At 43.2% G+C, this 13,184-nt stretch overlaps 1 protein-coding gene across 1 annotated transcript in view; it reads right to left on the reverse strand.

The window, feature by feature from the left end:
* Window positions 1-13,184, reverse strand: part of Cat (catalase) — a 32,242-nt gene that overhangs the window by 14,674 nt on the left and 4,384 nt on the right. The window contains 5 exon segments of the mRNA NM_012520.2: window positions 1,855-1,980; window positions 3,174-3,278; window positions 4,722-4,852; window positions 5,947-6,057; window positions 8,156-8,327. Of these exon segments, the coding sequence (NP_036652.1) occupies window positions 1,855-1,980; window positions 3,174-3,278; window positions 4,722-4,852; window positions 5,947-6,057; window positions 8,156-8,327 (645 nt within the window).

The following is a 13,184-nucleotide window of genomic DNA, read 5'->3' on the forward strand; positions in this document are numbered from 1 at the left end:
ATGAAACAGAGCATTCTACATCTGTCTTTCTATGCCTGACTCATTTCACTTAGCACAGTGGTCTACTGTTGCACCCACAGTCACAAAGACGTGGCCTGACTCCTTGCCTCCCTCCCTCCCCCCATTCTTCTGGCTAAACAGAAGTCCACTGCATCACATCTTCTTAATCCACTCACCATATGATGGACACTCTTTAAAAACACAAGAGTGCACATGCCTCTTGGACATCCAGTATCTTTTGACCTGGATATATACCAAGGAATTCTGGAAATAACCTAATTCCCGTTTTTAAAACAGCTCAAAAAAATTCCTAAAACTGTCAGCCCTCTGTCTCTGTTGTCTTGCTTTTGTTTAATTTTAGAAATTATAGAATCAGAGTTCATCAAGCCACCATGAGCTTCACTGTAGCTGCTCTATGCCAATTCTCTCTGAGCAGGCAAAAATCAGCATTCTGCCTTTCCAAGCAGGCCAAACATACTCAAAACCATGATGCCACTTCCCCAGCACTCCCATCTCTAGTCCTGGTCAACTGGCTGAACACACATGTCATGGAAACATTTAGCAAAAGCAACTCTGGAAGGGACCAAAGGGGAAGGCAACTTCAGGGTTTAAAAATGAAGGCCACCATCTGCAGGTCACCCAATATGTTCAATGTTATCCTAACAGTACAAAGCTGTTCTGATTTTAACCAAATCTCTCGTGTTTAGAAGAGAGTACCTATAAATCAGGATAAACAAATGAATGAGTAAATTCATATACTGAGATATATATATATATATATATATATATATATATATATATATATATATATATATATATATCACTCTATCTCAGGATTCTCTGCTGAATAAATTTATAAGCAATCTTTTCACTCAGGCCTGTGGGCAGCTGTAGTTGCATCCCAATTTTACAATGAAAAGCACTTCCAACAATCCATCCAATCTCAGTTATCCAGGACAGTGAAGATCTGAGTTTAGGCTGGCATACCTGCAAGGCTTCTGCCTAGGCTCAGTCAGTATCCCCCACAGTCACTGAGTCTTCCCCTGAGTGACCTTACACAGTTCCCTGTGACAGCTATAAACCCAGAGATCAACTGTTTTCTTAACTCTGATCCAAATTGTAAAGGAGAAATGTCTTCCATTTAATACACCTAAATAGCTTGTTCAAATAAGTATTAAAATATGCCTTTGAGATGTTGTTAAAAGGGAGAGGTACTAAGCCTGGTCATGTGGGCCTGGAAGCCCAGCTTATTCAGATGATGGAGGTAAGAGGATTGCAAGTTCAAGGCCCAGCAGGAATACCAAGGAAGTCCAAGGCTAATCTGTGCACCTCAAAACAGGAAAGGTGCTGGGGATGCAGCAGCTCCGTGGCACAGTACTTCTGAGCACGTGTAACGCCCTGCGTTCAACTCCAGTACCACAGACACAGAAAGAAGGGAGACTTCATTTGTCATTAACCCACCTCCTTCTTCCTAGCTTAGCAACGATATTTAGAAACAGAAGTTTTTTAACCTTCTGATGTGCTTAGGGAATGATGATAACCCTCTTAAGCAAACTGGTAAATATTGCATATTATAATGTAAGCCAAGATCATACCAAAGACAGAAGCCATGTGCCCCAGCCTCACTACATGTAAGGAAAAAACCAACGGCCAACTACACACAGCTCTAATTTGAGCGGCCTGAATTTGTTCTTTAAATTGGTGGCCAACAAAATATTCATGGTGCTGTTCAATTATATCAATTCTGTGTACCTAGGGTGGAAGTGAGAGAAGGGCAGGAGAGACCTCAGGCCTATAGCAGAGGTAGAGAGAGGTATGTAGGAGCCGTGTGCCCTCTGTCCAGACACCCTGTACCTTGTAATGGAACTTGCAGTACACTGCCTCTCCATTCGCATTAACCAGCTTGAAGGTGTGTGAGCCATAGCCATTCATGTGCCGATGTCCATCTGGAATCCCTCGGTCGCTGAACAAGAAAGTAACCTAAGGAAGACAAACGGAAATCCTCCCATTTAAAGGTATCCCACGGTTTTTACATCCATGCATTTCCAGAAAATTCCTTATGGACACAGAACGCACCCTCTAACTTCCATGGGTTATCATGATTTCTCCTATAGAAAATGACAAGGCGTCTGTGAAGGAATGCTAAAGCAAGTCTGGATTCTGTCTCTTTATCTTTTTAACGCGATAGTCTTACTGAGTCTTTGGGAATTTCACATCCTGCACTCATTTCTCGGCCCTTCCATGCCTGCCCCCCACCCTTGAGACCTCCCCCAAAGGAAACAAAAACAAAGTTTAAAAATAGTAGTAATAACTAATTAATAAAAAAAGAAAACTAAAACTACAAGTCCCATGGGGGCTGCCCATACACTGAGTGGAGTATGGTCAAAGTCCCAGTGGCCTGCCCCTTAGAGCTGAGTCCTCCCTCACACTGCATCCCTGACAGCAGCCATCACTGCGGAGACTTCATTTCCTTCTCTTCGATGTCTCCCTTTTTAGGCTGTTACTTTGGGGGCAGGGTGAGAGTAGGGACTGTCACAAAATCCTTCCATGTCCCTCCTTCTCAACTATGTCTCTGCAATCACCAGTGTCACTGCAAAGGCGACTTCCTTGCTCTTCACAGTCAGTCAGAGCTGACTTCCACATGGCTTCTGACGACAGCACAGACCACGAACATGGTCCCTGCCCATAGTAGGACTACAGACCCAGACGAGGCCCTCAGAGGTAGCCCAGACCACAAACAGATAACGCCATGGCCTCAAGTGGCAGTGCAGGCCACTCACATCCACCCAGTCCTCACTGCTGTCATGTCTCCACAGCGCGTGTACCGCTCCGTGTTTTATCTGTCCCACCTCTCCATCACATATTTGTTCATCGTGGTGGTGCCCACCGTGCTCACTGTGCTCACCGTGCCCACTGCCCACCACAGGCGGCCTCTCAAACTTTATTTTAATAGCTAAGGCTTTCTCACTGCTTTCCTCTCGCTTCCCTACAGCCCGGCTTGACCCCCGACTAGACTTTATTCCTAACTCTTGGTGATCAAAAAAATCTGAAGAAGCACCCCAAAAAGACAGAAGCCAAATCCAATAAAACAACCCAAGCATGAGAGCACATTACAAGGCCTCCTCAGCAATGCCAGGATCCCAGGCGACTTAATAGTGAAGAAGGGGTCTCACCTGATGGAGAGACTCTGGACAAAGACTCCAGAAGTCCCAGACCATGTCAGGGTCCTTCAGGTGAGTTTGTGGGTTTCTCTTCTGGCTATGGATAAAGGATGGAAACTAAATGGGGGAGAGGGGAGAGAAAACAAAAATAAAAATCCCAAAGCTAAGAATTATGTATGTTTATATCATATACTACTGTCTATGGCTTCCTTATGAATTATAATTCTAGTCAACACAATTCCATAAACTTAGATTGCTAAACTTTCAAATGAAATTAATTCAATACGTACAACCAATTCTTTGGATTCTCTAGTGTCAAATGCACTCAGAGCTGAAGTATCTCTTTAAACACTACCACCACCAAACACACACACACACACACACACACACACACACACACATACATACTATACACACACACCATATACCACACACACATACATAACACACACACACTCACACACCACACACATACACTCACACACACACACTCACACAAACACACACATACACACACACAGACACACACACACATACACCTACCACATACATACATACTATACACACACACCTACCACATACATACATACATACATACATACTATATACACACACACCTTATGCCACACACACACACACTCACAGAAACAAACACATACATAACACACACACACACACACACACACACACACACACACACACACAGAAATATCCTTTATTGTCCTCACTAATCCTCCAGGTTCTGCAATGGAAGCTGGATCGTGGATTGTTCCCACCAGGTCAGTGACTCTTGACATGACAAATCTAAGGCTAATGGCAATTATCATTTGCTCTTACAGAGACACACTAAATTCTGGGGAAAAAAATTTAAAGGGTGTGGTGGTTTGAATAGGTTTGGCCCCCAAAGATCCATGTGTTTGAATGCTTGGCCCATAGGGAGTGGCCTTTTTGGAGACTGTGTGGCCTTACTGAAGGAAGTGTATCACTCTGGGTGGGCTTTGAAGTCTCTACTCTCAAGCTCTGTCCAATATGGAACAGTCTCCTCCTGGCTGCCTTCAGACCGAGATGTAGACTCTCAGCTCTCCAGCGCTGAGTCTCAATGCCATGCTTCCCGCCATGATAATGGACTGAACCTCTGCAACTGTTAGCCAGACCCAATGAAACGTTTTCCTCAATAAGAGTTGCCTTGGTCATGGTATCTCTTCACAGCAATAAAACCCTAAGATGGGGCTGCAGAGATGGTTCAGCGGTTAAGAGCACTGACTGCTCTTCCAGAGGTCCTGAGTTCAACTCCCAGCAACCACATGGTGGCTCACAACCATCTGTTATGAGATCTGATGCCCTCTTTTGGTGTGTCTGAAGAGAGCAACGGTGTACTCACATAAAAAATAAATAAATCTTAGAAAAAAAATAAAAAACAAAGCCCTACGACAAAGGGCAACCCAAAAAATATCTACATTCTCTTTTCTCCAGGGCTTATACTCAAATGCCAATCACTAAAGAAAACTGGACATCAATACAATCAACAACACTTAGGGAACCAAACAGCCCATCACCTACCAACATGGCATCCCTGATGAAGAAAATAGGGGTGTTGTTTCCCACAAGGTCCCAGTTACCATCTTCAGTGTAGAATTTCACTGCAAACCCACGAGGGTCACGAACTGTGTCAGCTGAGCCTGACTCTCCAGCTGGAAGAGCCAAACGGAAGAATGAGTCACACCCAAGTGCACCGCAGCCACGAAGCCATAAACCATAGAAAAACATAGCATGTGCCATCATCAATCCACTTCCTGCAGAAGTAGATTCCTGGAATCCCAGAATCCCTAGAAGCAGGTTAGGTATTTAAATGTCTGTGCAATTTAACTACGGCCTACCTACTAACTGGGTCTAGAAATCAGACAACAGAATGCAGTGAGAGTGATAAGATATATATATATATATATATATATATATATATATATATATATATATATATATATATATATCAACAACTGACAAGATTATCCACTGAAACAGGTAATTAAGAAAATGATTACTAAGACTGGAGTAATAAAGCGTGAGTTGTGTGGGCTGGAGAGATGACTCAGCAGTTAAGAGCGCTGGCTGCTCTTAAGCAGAATTAAGACTCAGGTTCAATCCCCAACACCCACACAGCAGCTCACACCATGTAACTCCACTTCCAGAGAGTCTGAGACCCTCTCCTGTCCTCTGATGACACCAGGCATCCACACGGTATACAGGTATGTATGCAGGCAAAACATCCAAACACATAAAATAAAAATGATAAAAATTTTAAGAGTGAACTGACATAAAGTTAGTATTAAGAAATTAGTTAAGGCATAGGTTTACTCTTTATCTCACTCATTTTTACATAGTATGGTTTGTGTGCTTGTTTAAACACAGAGCACAGCAGAGAAGACTAATCTATATGTTAGAATACACACACACACACACACACATATATATATATATATAATAAGTTAGTTACCTATGCTAAGTTGCTCTAGACTTAATTCTCAGCAAAAAGCAGTTGTTAGAACTCCACTTCATACTTCTCTTTGAGACAATCGCTTATAGAGTTCTTTCTAAACGTCAGAAAACGGCAGTAGTAGCCCCTCCATGGTTCAACAGACAGAGCAGTAAGTAACTTCCGGAATGTCTCCAGATATTTTCTATACAATAAAACAGGCTACAATTTCCTATTTTCTTAGTATGCTTTTCTTGAGAGTTTGTAAGTGTGGGTTGAAGGGACCAAAGGAGGCATGCAAACAGACTGACTTACCGACTGTGGAGAATCGGACAGCAATAGGAGTCCTCTTCCCAATATGCTCAAACACCTTTGCCTTGGAGTATCTGGTAATATCGTGGGTGACCTCAAAGTATCCAAAAGCACCTAATGAGCGAGACAGAAACTCTCAGCACAGGTCCATCATTCAGGCTTCAGGCCCTCAACAGGCGCCTGTGACGAGAGAAACGGAACAGGCGCCCAGCACCAGCCTTCCGGGATCTTCCACGACCATGGGGGAGAAGATGTCAGGAACCAGAGGCAAAGCCCTATTGTCAACGAGTGCCACGCGGTGGGAGCCAAGACGGGATGGGGCTGGGAGCTTTGGGTGACCAAAGACAAAGGACCTCAGAGGGCCTTGAGGTAGAGGCAGGGGCCAGGGGCCAAGGAACGGCAGGGAAGGAGTCAGGGGCTGAAAGAACAGCTGCAAACAACAAGTGCCAACAGAGAAGACAAAACAATGGGAAGTAACTTCTCTAGAAGGCAGAGATGAAGTCAGGAAGGCTGAACAGAACACAGAAGCAAGCTAAGGAGAAAATGCTTCATCCTTTCCACGCGCTATTCCTCGTTCGTTTGTTTGTTCGTTTGCTTGTTTGTTTGTAGACAGTGTTTCTCTGTGTAGCCCTGGATATCCTGAAATTCTCTATGTTAAACAGGCTGGCCTCAAACTCAGAGATCCACTTGCCTTTGACTCCTGTGCGCTGGGATTAAAGGTGTGCACTGCCACCCGCCACCGCCTGGCTGCTAATCTTTTTCTTGCTGGGCCTTTCTTTTAAACGTCAATGTCATCTTTTACATCCACCATAAAAGAAGATAAAAGTTTACAGAAGCAGACAAAAGAGAAGGAGAATTCACCACAAACCCACCACTCCAACATAAGAATGCTCTATTTCTCCGTTCATTTCAGTGTTTATCCCAAAAGAGCCCTTTTTAAGGAAGCTGCCGCTGTGTGTTTCTCTATCTGTGCTTTCACTTTCCTAAGCTACATAACATAAAAGGTAATGAAAGCTTACTAATGAGTATGTGTGGTGCTGGAGCGTGAACCCTAGGCTTGCTAGGTAAGCACTCTAGTACTGAGCCTGATTTATTGAGACAGGATATTACAGCTTAGCACAGGCTGGCCTGGAAACTGTGTCTCTCTCTGCCTCTGCTTCCCAAGTGCTGAAATTACAGGCATGTGCCAACACACCACACCTGGCTGGAAAGTTACTATTTGTGTGTGTGTGTGTGTGTGTGTGTGTGTGTGTGTGTGTGTGTGTGTGTACTACATGAGCATGCACATGTGAGTATATGCATGTGCATGTGAGTGTGAAGGTCAGAGGGGAAACTGGATGTCCTTGATTGCTTTCCATTTTTATTGATTGATTGATTCAGATCTTTTACCAAAACTGAAGTTCATTGATCTGACTAGGCTGGCTAACAGAGAGCTCCCATTCACTCCCCTCCCCCAACACCCTCCCCCCAGTGCAGAGGTTACAGTCCATTATAGTGTGCCAGCTCTTTTCACATGTGGGTGCTGGAGGTAGAAACCCAGGTCATCACAGCTGTACAGGACACACTTTAAGAATTGAGCTATCTCCCCAGCTCTCAAAAGTCGGGTCTTTGGAAACTGTTTTGGAGCAGGACAGATGACTCAGCAGCTGAGAGCACTGGCTGCTCTTCTACAGGACCCAGCTTTAACATCCAACACACACGTGGCGGCACAGAATGTCTGTAACTCTAGTTCCAGGGGATTCGATGCCGTCTTCCAGCCTCCTCAGCACTAGTTTCACATGTGGTGCTCAGGCAAAACACCCTTACACATTAAATGAATGAATATTTTTAATTTTTTATACACAATGTATAACAAAAATACATAAAAATATTTACATATTATATGTTGTTATATTACTTTTGTCTGTTATATATGTTATATAATATATAACTTGTGTATTATTTATATTATTACTTATATTATAATTATAGCATACATATTATAATATATGCAAACAAATGGTATAATAATTAATATATGATTCTATAATTAATATATGTCATTATAATGATACATAAGAATATAAAAACCTAGGCTATTGTTCTATTAACAAACAATTTTCCTTTCTTCCAAGAAAGGAGATTGGGGTTTTACCAAAAGGAAATTTTGAGGTTGTCGGATGTTTGGGAAGCCTTAGACAGGTTAGGTGTGAGGGACACAGATGGCGCTCACCTGCTCCCTTTGCATGTACCACTCTCTCAGGAATCCGCTCTCTGTCAAAGTGTGCCATCTCGTCGGTGAAAACCACATCTTGAACGAGGAGGGGCCCTCGGGGCCCCGCAGTCATGATATTAAGTTTATCTCCTATTGGGTTCCCGCCTCCGGTGGTCAGGACATCGGGTTTCTACATGAACACGAAGGGAAAAGTAGAGGAGTCAGCACAGCTGAACCCTTCCCTAACACCATCATACCTGGCAATGTTTACACCTTCCTCTTCCTGTGTGAAATATTAAATCTGCTCTCAGAAATCCTCAACAGAAATTCCCAAGACACTTGTTCTGGAAGCAGAGGTGACTATTCTGACTAAGTTCAACTGCTCCTAGAGATGGGCGCTGGATTCCACATGTGAGCTTCTAGATAGGTACCTACACCCAAAAGGGAATATATGTGCTTGACACCCAACGTCAAAACTAACAGCAAGCAGTTGGTCTTCAAAGAATCCACGCCAGCCGGTGTTTCCTGGGGGCTGGTTTGTCGTGCAGTGGGACTTTCAGACACAGTAATCTCAGGACACTGTGACAGGGACATCCAGAGGCAGCGCGCGCTGTGGACAGACGCTCATTTCTCTCAAGCACGCCTGGCATCTCTTCGCAACTTAAAAACAAACAAACAAAATGCCTTTCCTTTGGCTAAAACCAATTGTTTCTGGTAAGATGGATTATATTACTGATGTGCTATACATGGGAGAGCGCTGGGGGGGAAATAACCTGGGAATTTATAAAACTCATAAACAAGACTCTCACAAGTGCTCTACCACTTGACCAAATTTCCTAAATCATTAACAGATTTCCTCGCATGGCCTCAAGGTCATACAATTTTCCTCCAAAATAAACATGATAGAAAAGGCTTCAAGAGGCTGCAGTTCAAAAGAGAGTCCAGGGGGCAAAGACTGAAAAAGAAGACTGCCCAGCTTCAGGGGATGTTCAGGGCAGCGTTGGACAGAGGGCTGACGCAGGACTCATCAGCAATATATGGTCATACATGAAACACTACAGTAGAAGCAGGTCTTATCCAATGGTCAAGCACTTTTCTCCTGTGTGTAAGGCTCTGGGTCAGATCCCTCACCCTGACAATTACTGTAGTGAAGATCAGGATCCCACCACGAATAAAGATTTGCTAACTACAATGAGTTGGTGGGACTAGAGAATAGACCACATGAGTACAATCTCATCATCGGACCAATGTTAGGAGTTCAACGTAATGGGTTATGCACATGTCCAGAGGGTGTGTGTGTGTGTGTGTGTGTGTGTATGTGTGTGTGTGTGTGTGTGTGTGTGTGAGCACATATGTGAGTCAGGTGCACACACGTAAGCATATGGAAGCTCAAAGTTGCTTTAAGCATCTTCTCTGATTGTTCATTTTATTTACTGTGGCAGGTCTCAGGTCTCTCAGTTGAACCCAGATCTCACTGACCAACAAGTGTAGCTAGCCAGATTGCCCCAGGGAGTCTGTCTCTGCCTCCTGTGACTATAGATGGCTGCCTTATCTGCCCAGCTTTTACATTGATTCTGAGGATCTCAACCCTGGTCCTCATGACAAACATTTACCCACTGAGCCATCTCTCAGGCCCTTAGGTAACTTTGGACAGAGGATGAATGTCCAACAGGATTATCTCCAACTTGTAACATTGTAACAGTTATACAATGTTTCTAGTATAATTTTTAACTTAGCAAAACATCACTTTAAAAACAATTTTTTTTAACTTTTTAAAACTGACGTTCCCTAAGTCCTTTTCCTATTTGTGCACACACAGAGAGAGATACACACATGAACACACACACACAGGTCAGAGGACAACTTGTGGGATTCGGTTTTCTCCTTTTACCATGTGGATCCTAGGAATCAAACTTGGTTGTCCAGATGGGACAAGGACCTTTACCTGCTGACTCATCAAACCAGCCCCAGAAGCAAACATTCTTTAAATGAGCTTTTTAAAAGACATATTTTTTGCTACTGGACAATTTTAAGAGCTAGCTCTGAAAAGGTAGCATTTGTAGTGGCTCTCAACATGATATCTGGCCAATAGCTACTTACTGCAACTAGCTGTCCACCCATGCCTCTCCCGAAACACTTCCTGCTACAACCATGGTATTTCCAAGCCACCAAATAGCTCAGTGGGTAAAGACACTTGCTGCCAAGTCTGACAACTGTGTTCATTCCCTAGGACCCATGAGGTGGAAGGAAAGACTCCTGAAAGTTGACCTCTGACTCCCACAGACATAAAAACAAACAAACAAACAAACAAATAATACTTTAAAGAACGTCTTCCTATTTTCTATATGGAAAACCAAAGCAAAAGGAAGCAAATGGAGAACCGCTCTCTACCAGAGACCCCACAGCCACCACACTTGGCTGAGACCCCATCAGTACATGGCAGAAACCTCATCAGAGAAGCTGTTTCTAGCAAAAGATAACAGAGACCCACAACTGGAAAACATGCAGAGTGAGACTTTGAAATGCTGTCTTCATCAAACCCCTCGCCTCTATGCGGGACCTATGCAGAAGAGGAGGAAGGAAGACTGTAAGAGCTGGGGGTGCTGGGAAATCCCAAGGCTGCAGTATTTCCAGAAGAAACAGGGCAGATCCACACAGAACAAACTAGTGTACTGAGTGTCTCCACAGAACTGTAACTGCTACTCCACCTACAGCCTTTATGGCCTGAACACGGACTCTCTAAAGAACTCTGCCATTTATTTTGGAATAACTGAGAGAATCACAATACTTGCCTAGGTGTTTTCAACAGAGCCAAAATAAAATTGTATAAAGTAAGAGAGGGTGACTATATAAATTACTGTGAAACAATATTCTGCAGCTGTCAGGATCAGTAAACAAGGGTAGCAGTGGTCCACGGTTGAACATCCATTTGTCAGACAGATGTTCTTACAGAGGATTCTCTGTGGAAGCTCACAGTAGCCTTTGTGTGGGTTGGGGTTAAGCCGACTCTTCTGTGTGATTCTTACCAAACAAATATGCATGAGGTCCCCTCCTTCACAATCTCTGGGCTTCATTACGACTTTCAGTTGCCGTCACAAAGGTTTGAAACAAGCAGCTCCATTTTTATTCTGACGCTACCCAGAGGCCTTATGCTAAGATCGCACGGAGTCATGGCACAACTCTAAATATCTGACAAGCCAATAAAGAACTGCTAACCCTTGGTGCTAAAAATGTGTAGATCGGGAGGGTCAAGGACAGAAGGAGATAGCAAGGGATTCCAAGAGAACCAGTGGACTATTGTTAATTTCAGGAGAAAAAAAATTTCTCTGGAGAACAATTATGTCAGGTTACACACTCACCAAACCAGGGTTCCAAGGACAGGTTAAATATAGTCATTCAGTTACACACATGAGAAGGTTTTGTCAAGCAAGGCACGCTATCTTATTTGTATGTGAGTAAACAGGTCTCGGTAGTTGCTAACGCATCTCAAGTATTCACTTTTACTGCTTCATAACCAAAACACAGCTGCTAGTTTTCAGTGATTAAAAACATTTAGAATAATCCTATATAAAGATCAAACCTACCAAGAGCACGAAACAGCAACAGCAAAAGAGTATTCTCTCATGAAACCAGATCAAAATTTTGTTAGCACCATGTCTGGTCTAGTACGAGTTTTCAAAAGGGAGAGAAAAGGGGGAGAATCTGGACAGAGAGGCTTAAAACCTGAAGGTCATCTACAAATGAAAAAAGATTCTTTTTCTTTTTTATTAGAAGCTGAAAGATGTGGGTACTTTAAAAAAAAAGAGGAAACTAATAACAAAAATGGTAACTGTGGGTATATATTTTCTGATTTACACTTTACAGTCAGCTCCTGCTTTCTAACCTGGAGAGAAAACATAGAACAGCCTAGACCTTGGCTAAAACAACGACTTAGAAAAATGTGATTCCTTCGGGCCGTGTCTCTCCTGCTGACACACCATGACATAGCAGTTCGGCCTCTCCTGCTAGCCTGAAACCTGAAAGCTCACTCTTGTTAATTCAGCTTCCCCCACTCCATTCCTCTCCTGTCCCTCACATTGACAGCGTGCCAATGGCGTGCTCATTATCAGGGTTAACCTCAAAAACGTATGTGCTCTTATAGAAAATTCACTGGCAAGACAGGCAGGCTAAGAGCAGGTAACTCGGGGACAGAAGAGTCAGGACTCTAACGTTCAGATTCTCCAGTGAGCAGAGGTGACATTAAACCTGGGAATCCCAAAGGAAGAGCCCATATGGTCTGAGCAGCGGGTGACAAAACTCCTATTGAATCAACTCTTCAATATATTTTGAGAGGAAGAGGGGTTTTTCAGGTGGGCCTACGTCAGGCCTGCAAAGACACTGGATTCAATACTCAATAATCAATGTTCACAAAGCTCCTAGTTCAGTTATCAGCAACATCTGACCACAAGAAGACTCCATTTTGTAAATTGCTCTCACAATGATCAACACTCTGGTTCCAATCCATCCAGCTTGGGCTGGACATCTGGTTCTTAGGAGAGGAGATAACAGAATGGGCACACTTCCACCATTTACAGCTCCCGTAAAAGTAAAAAGAAAAAAAAGGATATTTTAATGTCATAAAAATATAACTAAGTCTTTAAAAAGAGATTGTGTCTGTTAACTCATCACATGAAGAGAAAATACATTGACGGCTTTCCAGGAAATATGAAGTGTGTACCTTAGACCACACGATAATGTGACTTCCTAGACACAGAGGTAGACCGCATTTCCCAGATTCCCCTATGCTTAGCCTATAACAGAGGTCTACCTAACTGGAAGTGAACCTGATCCCAAATCTTCCCAAATACCTTTTCCATACACTTAACATTTCTGTGGCTGAACACTGATGCCTTAAGTACTTTAGAGGGATTGTTACTTACCTAGAAATACTTATTTTTATGTGTGGGTTACTGTCTTGTCTACATGGGTGTATAGGCACTATGAGAGGTACAGTGTCCTCAGAGGCCAGAATCGAGTGTCAGATCCCTGTGACTGGAATTACAGGCCA

Source organism: Rattus norvegicus, chromosome 3, assembly GCF_021556685.1.
Source record: "Rattus norvegicus strain SHRSP/BbbUtx chromosome 3, alternate assembly SHRSP_T2T, whole genome shotgun sequence".
Taxonomy (NCBI): domain Eukaryota; kingdom Metazoa; phylum Chordata; class Mammalia; order Rodentia; family Muridae; genus Rattus; species Rattus norvegicus.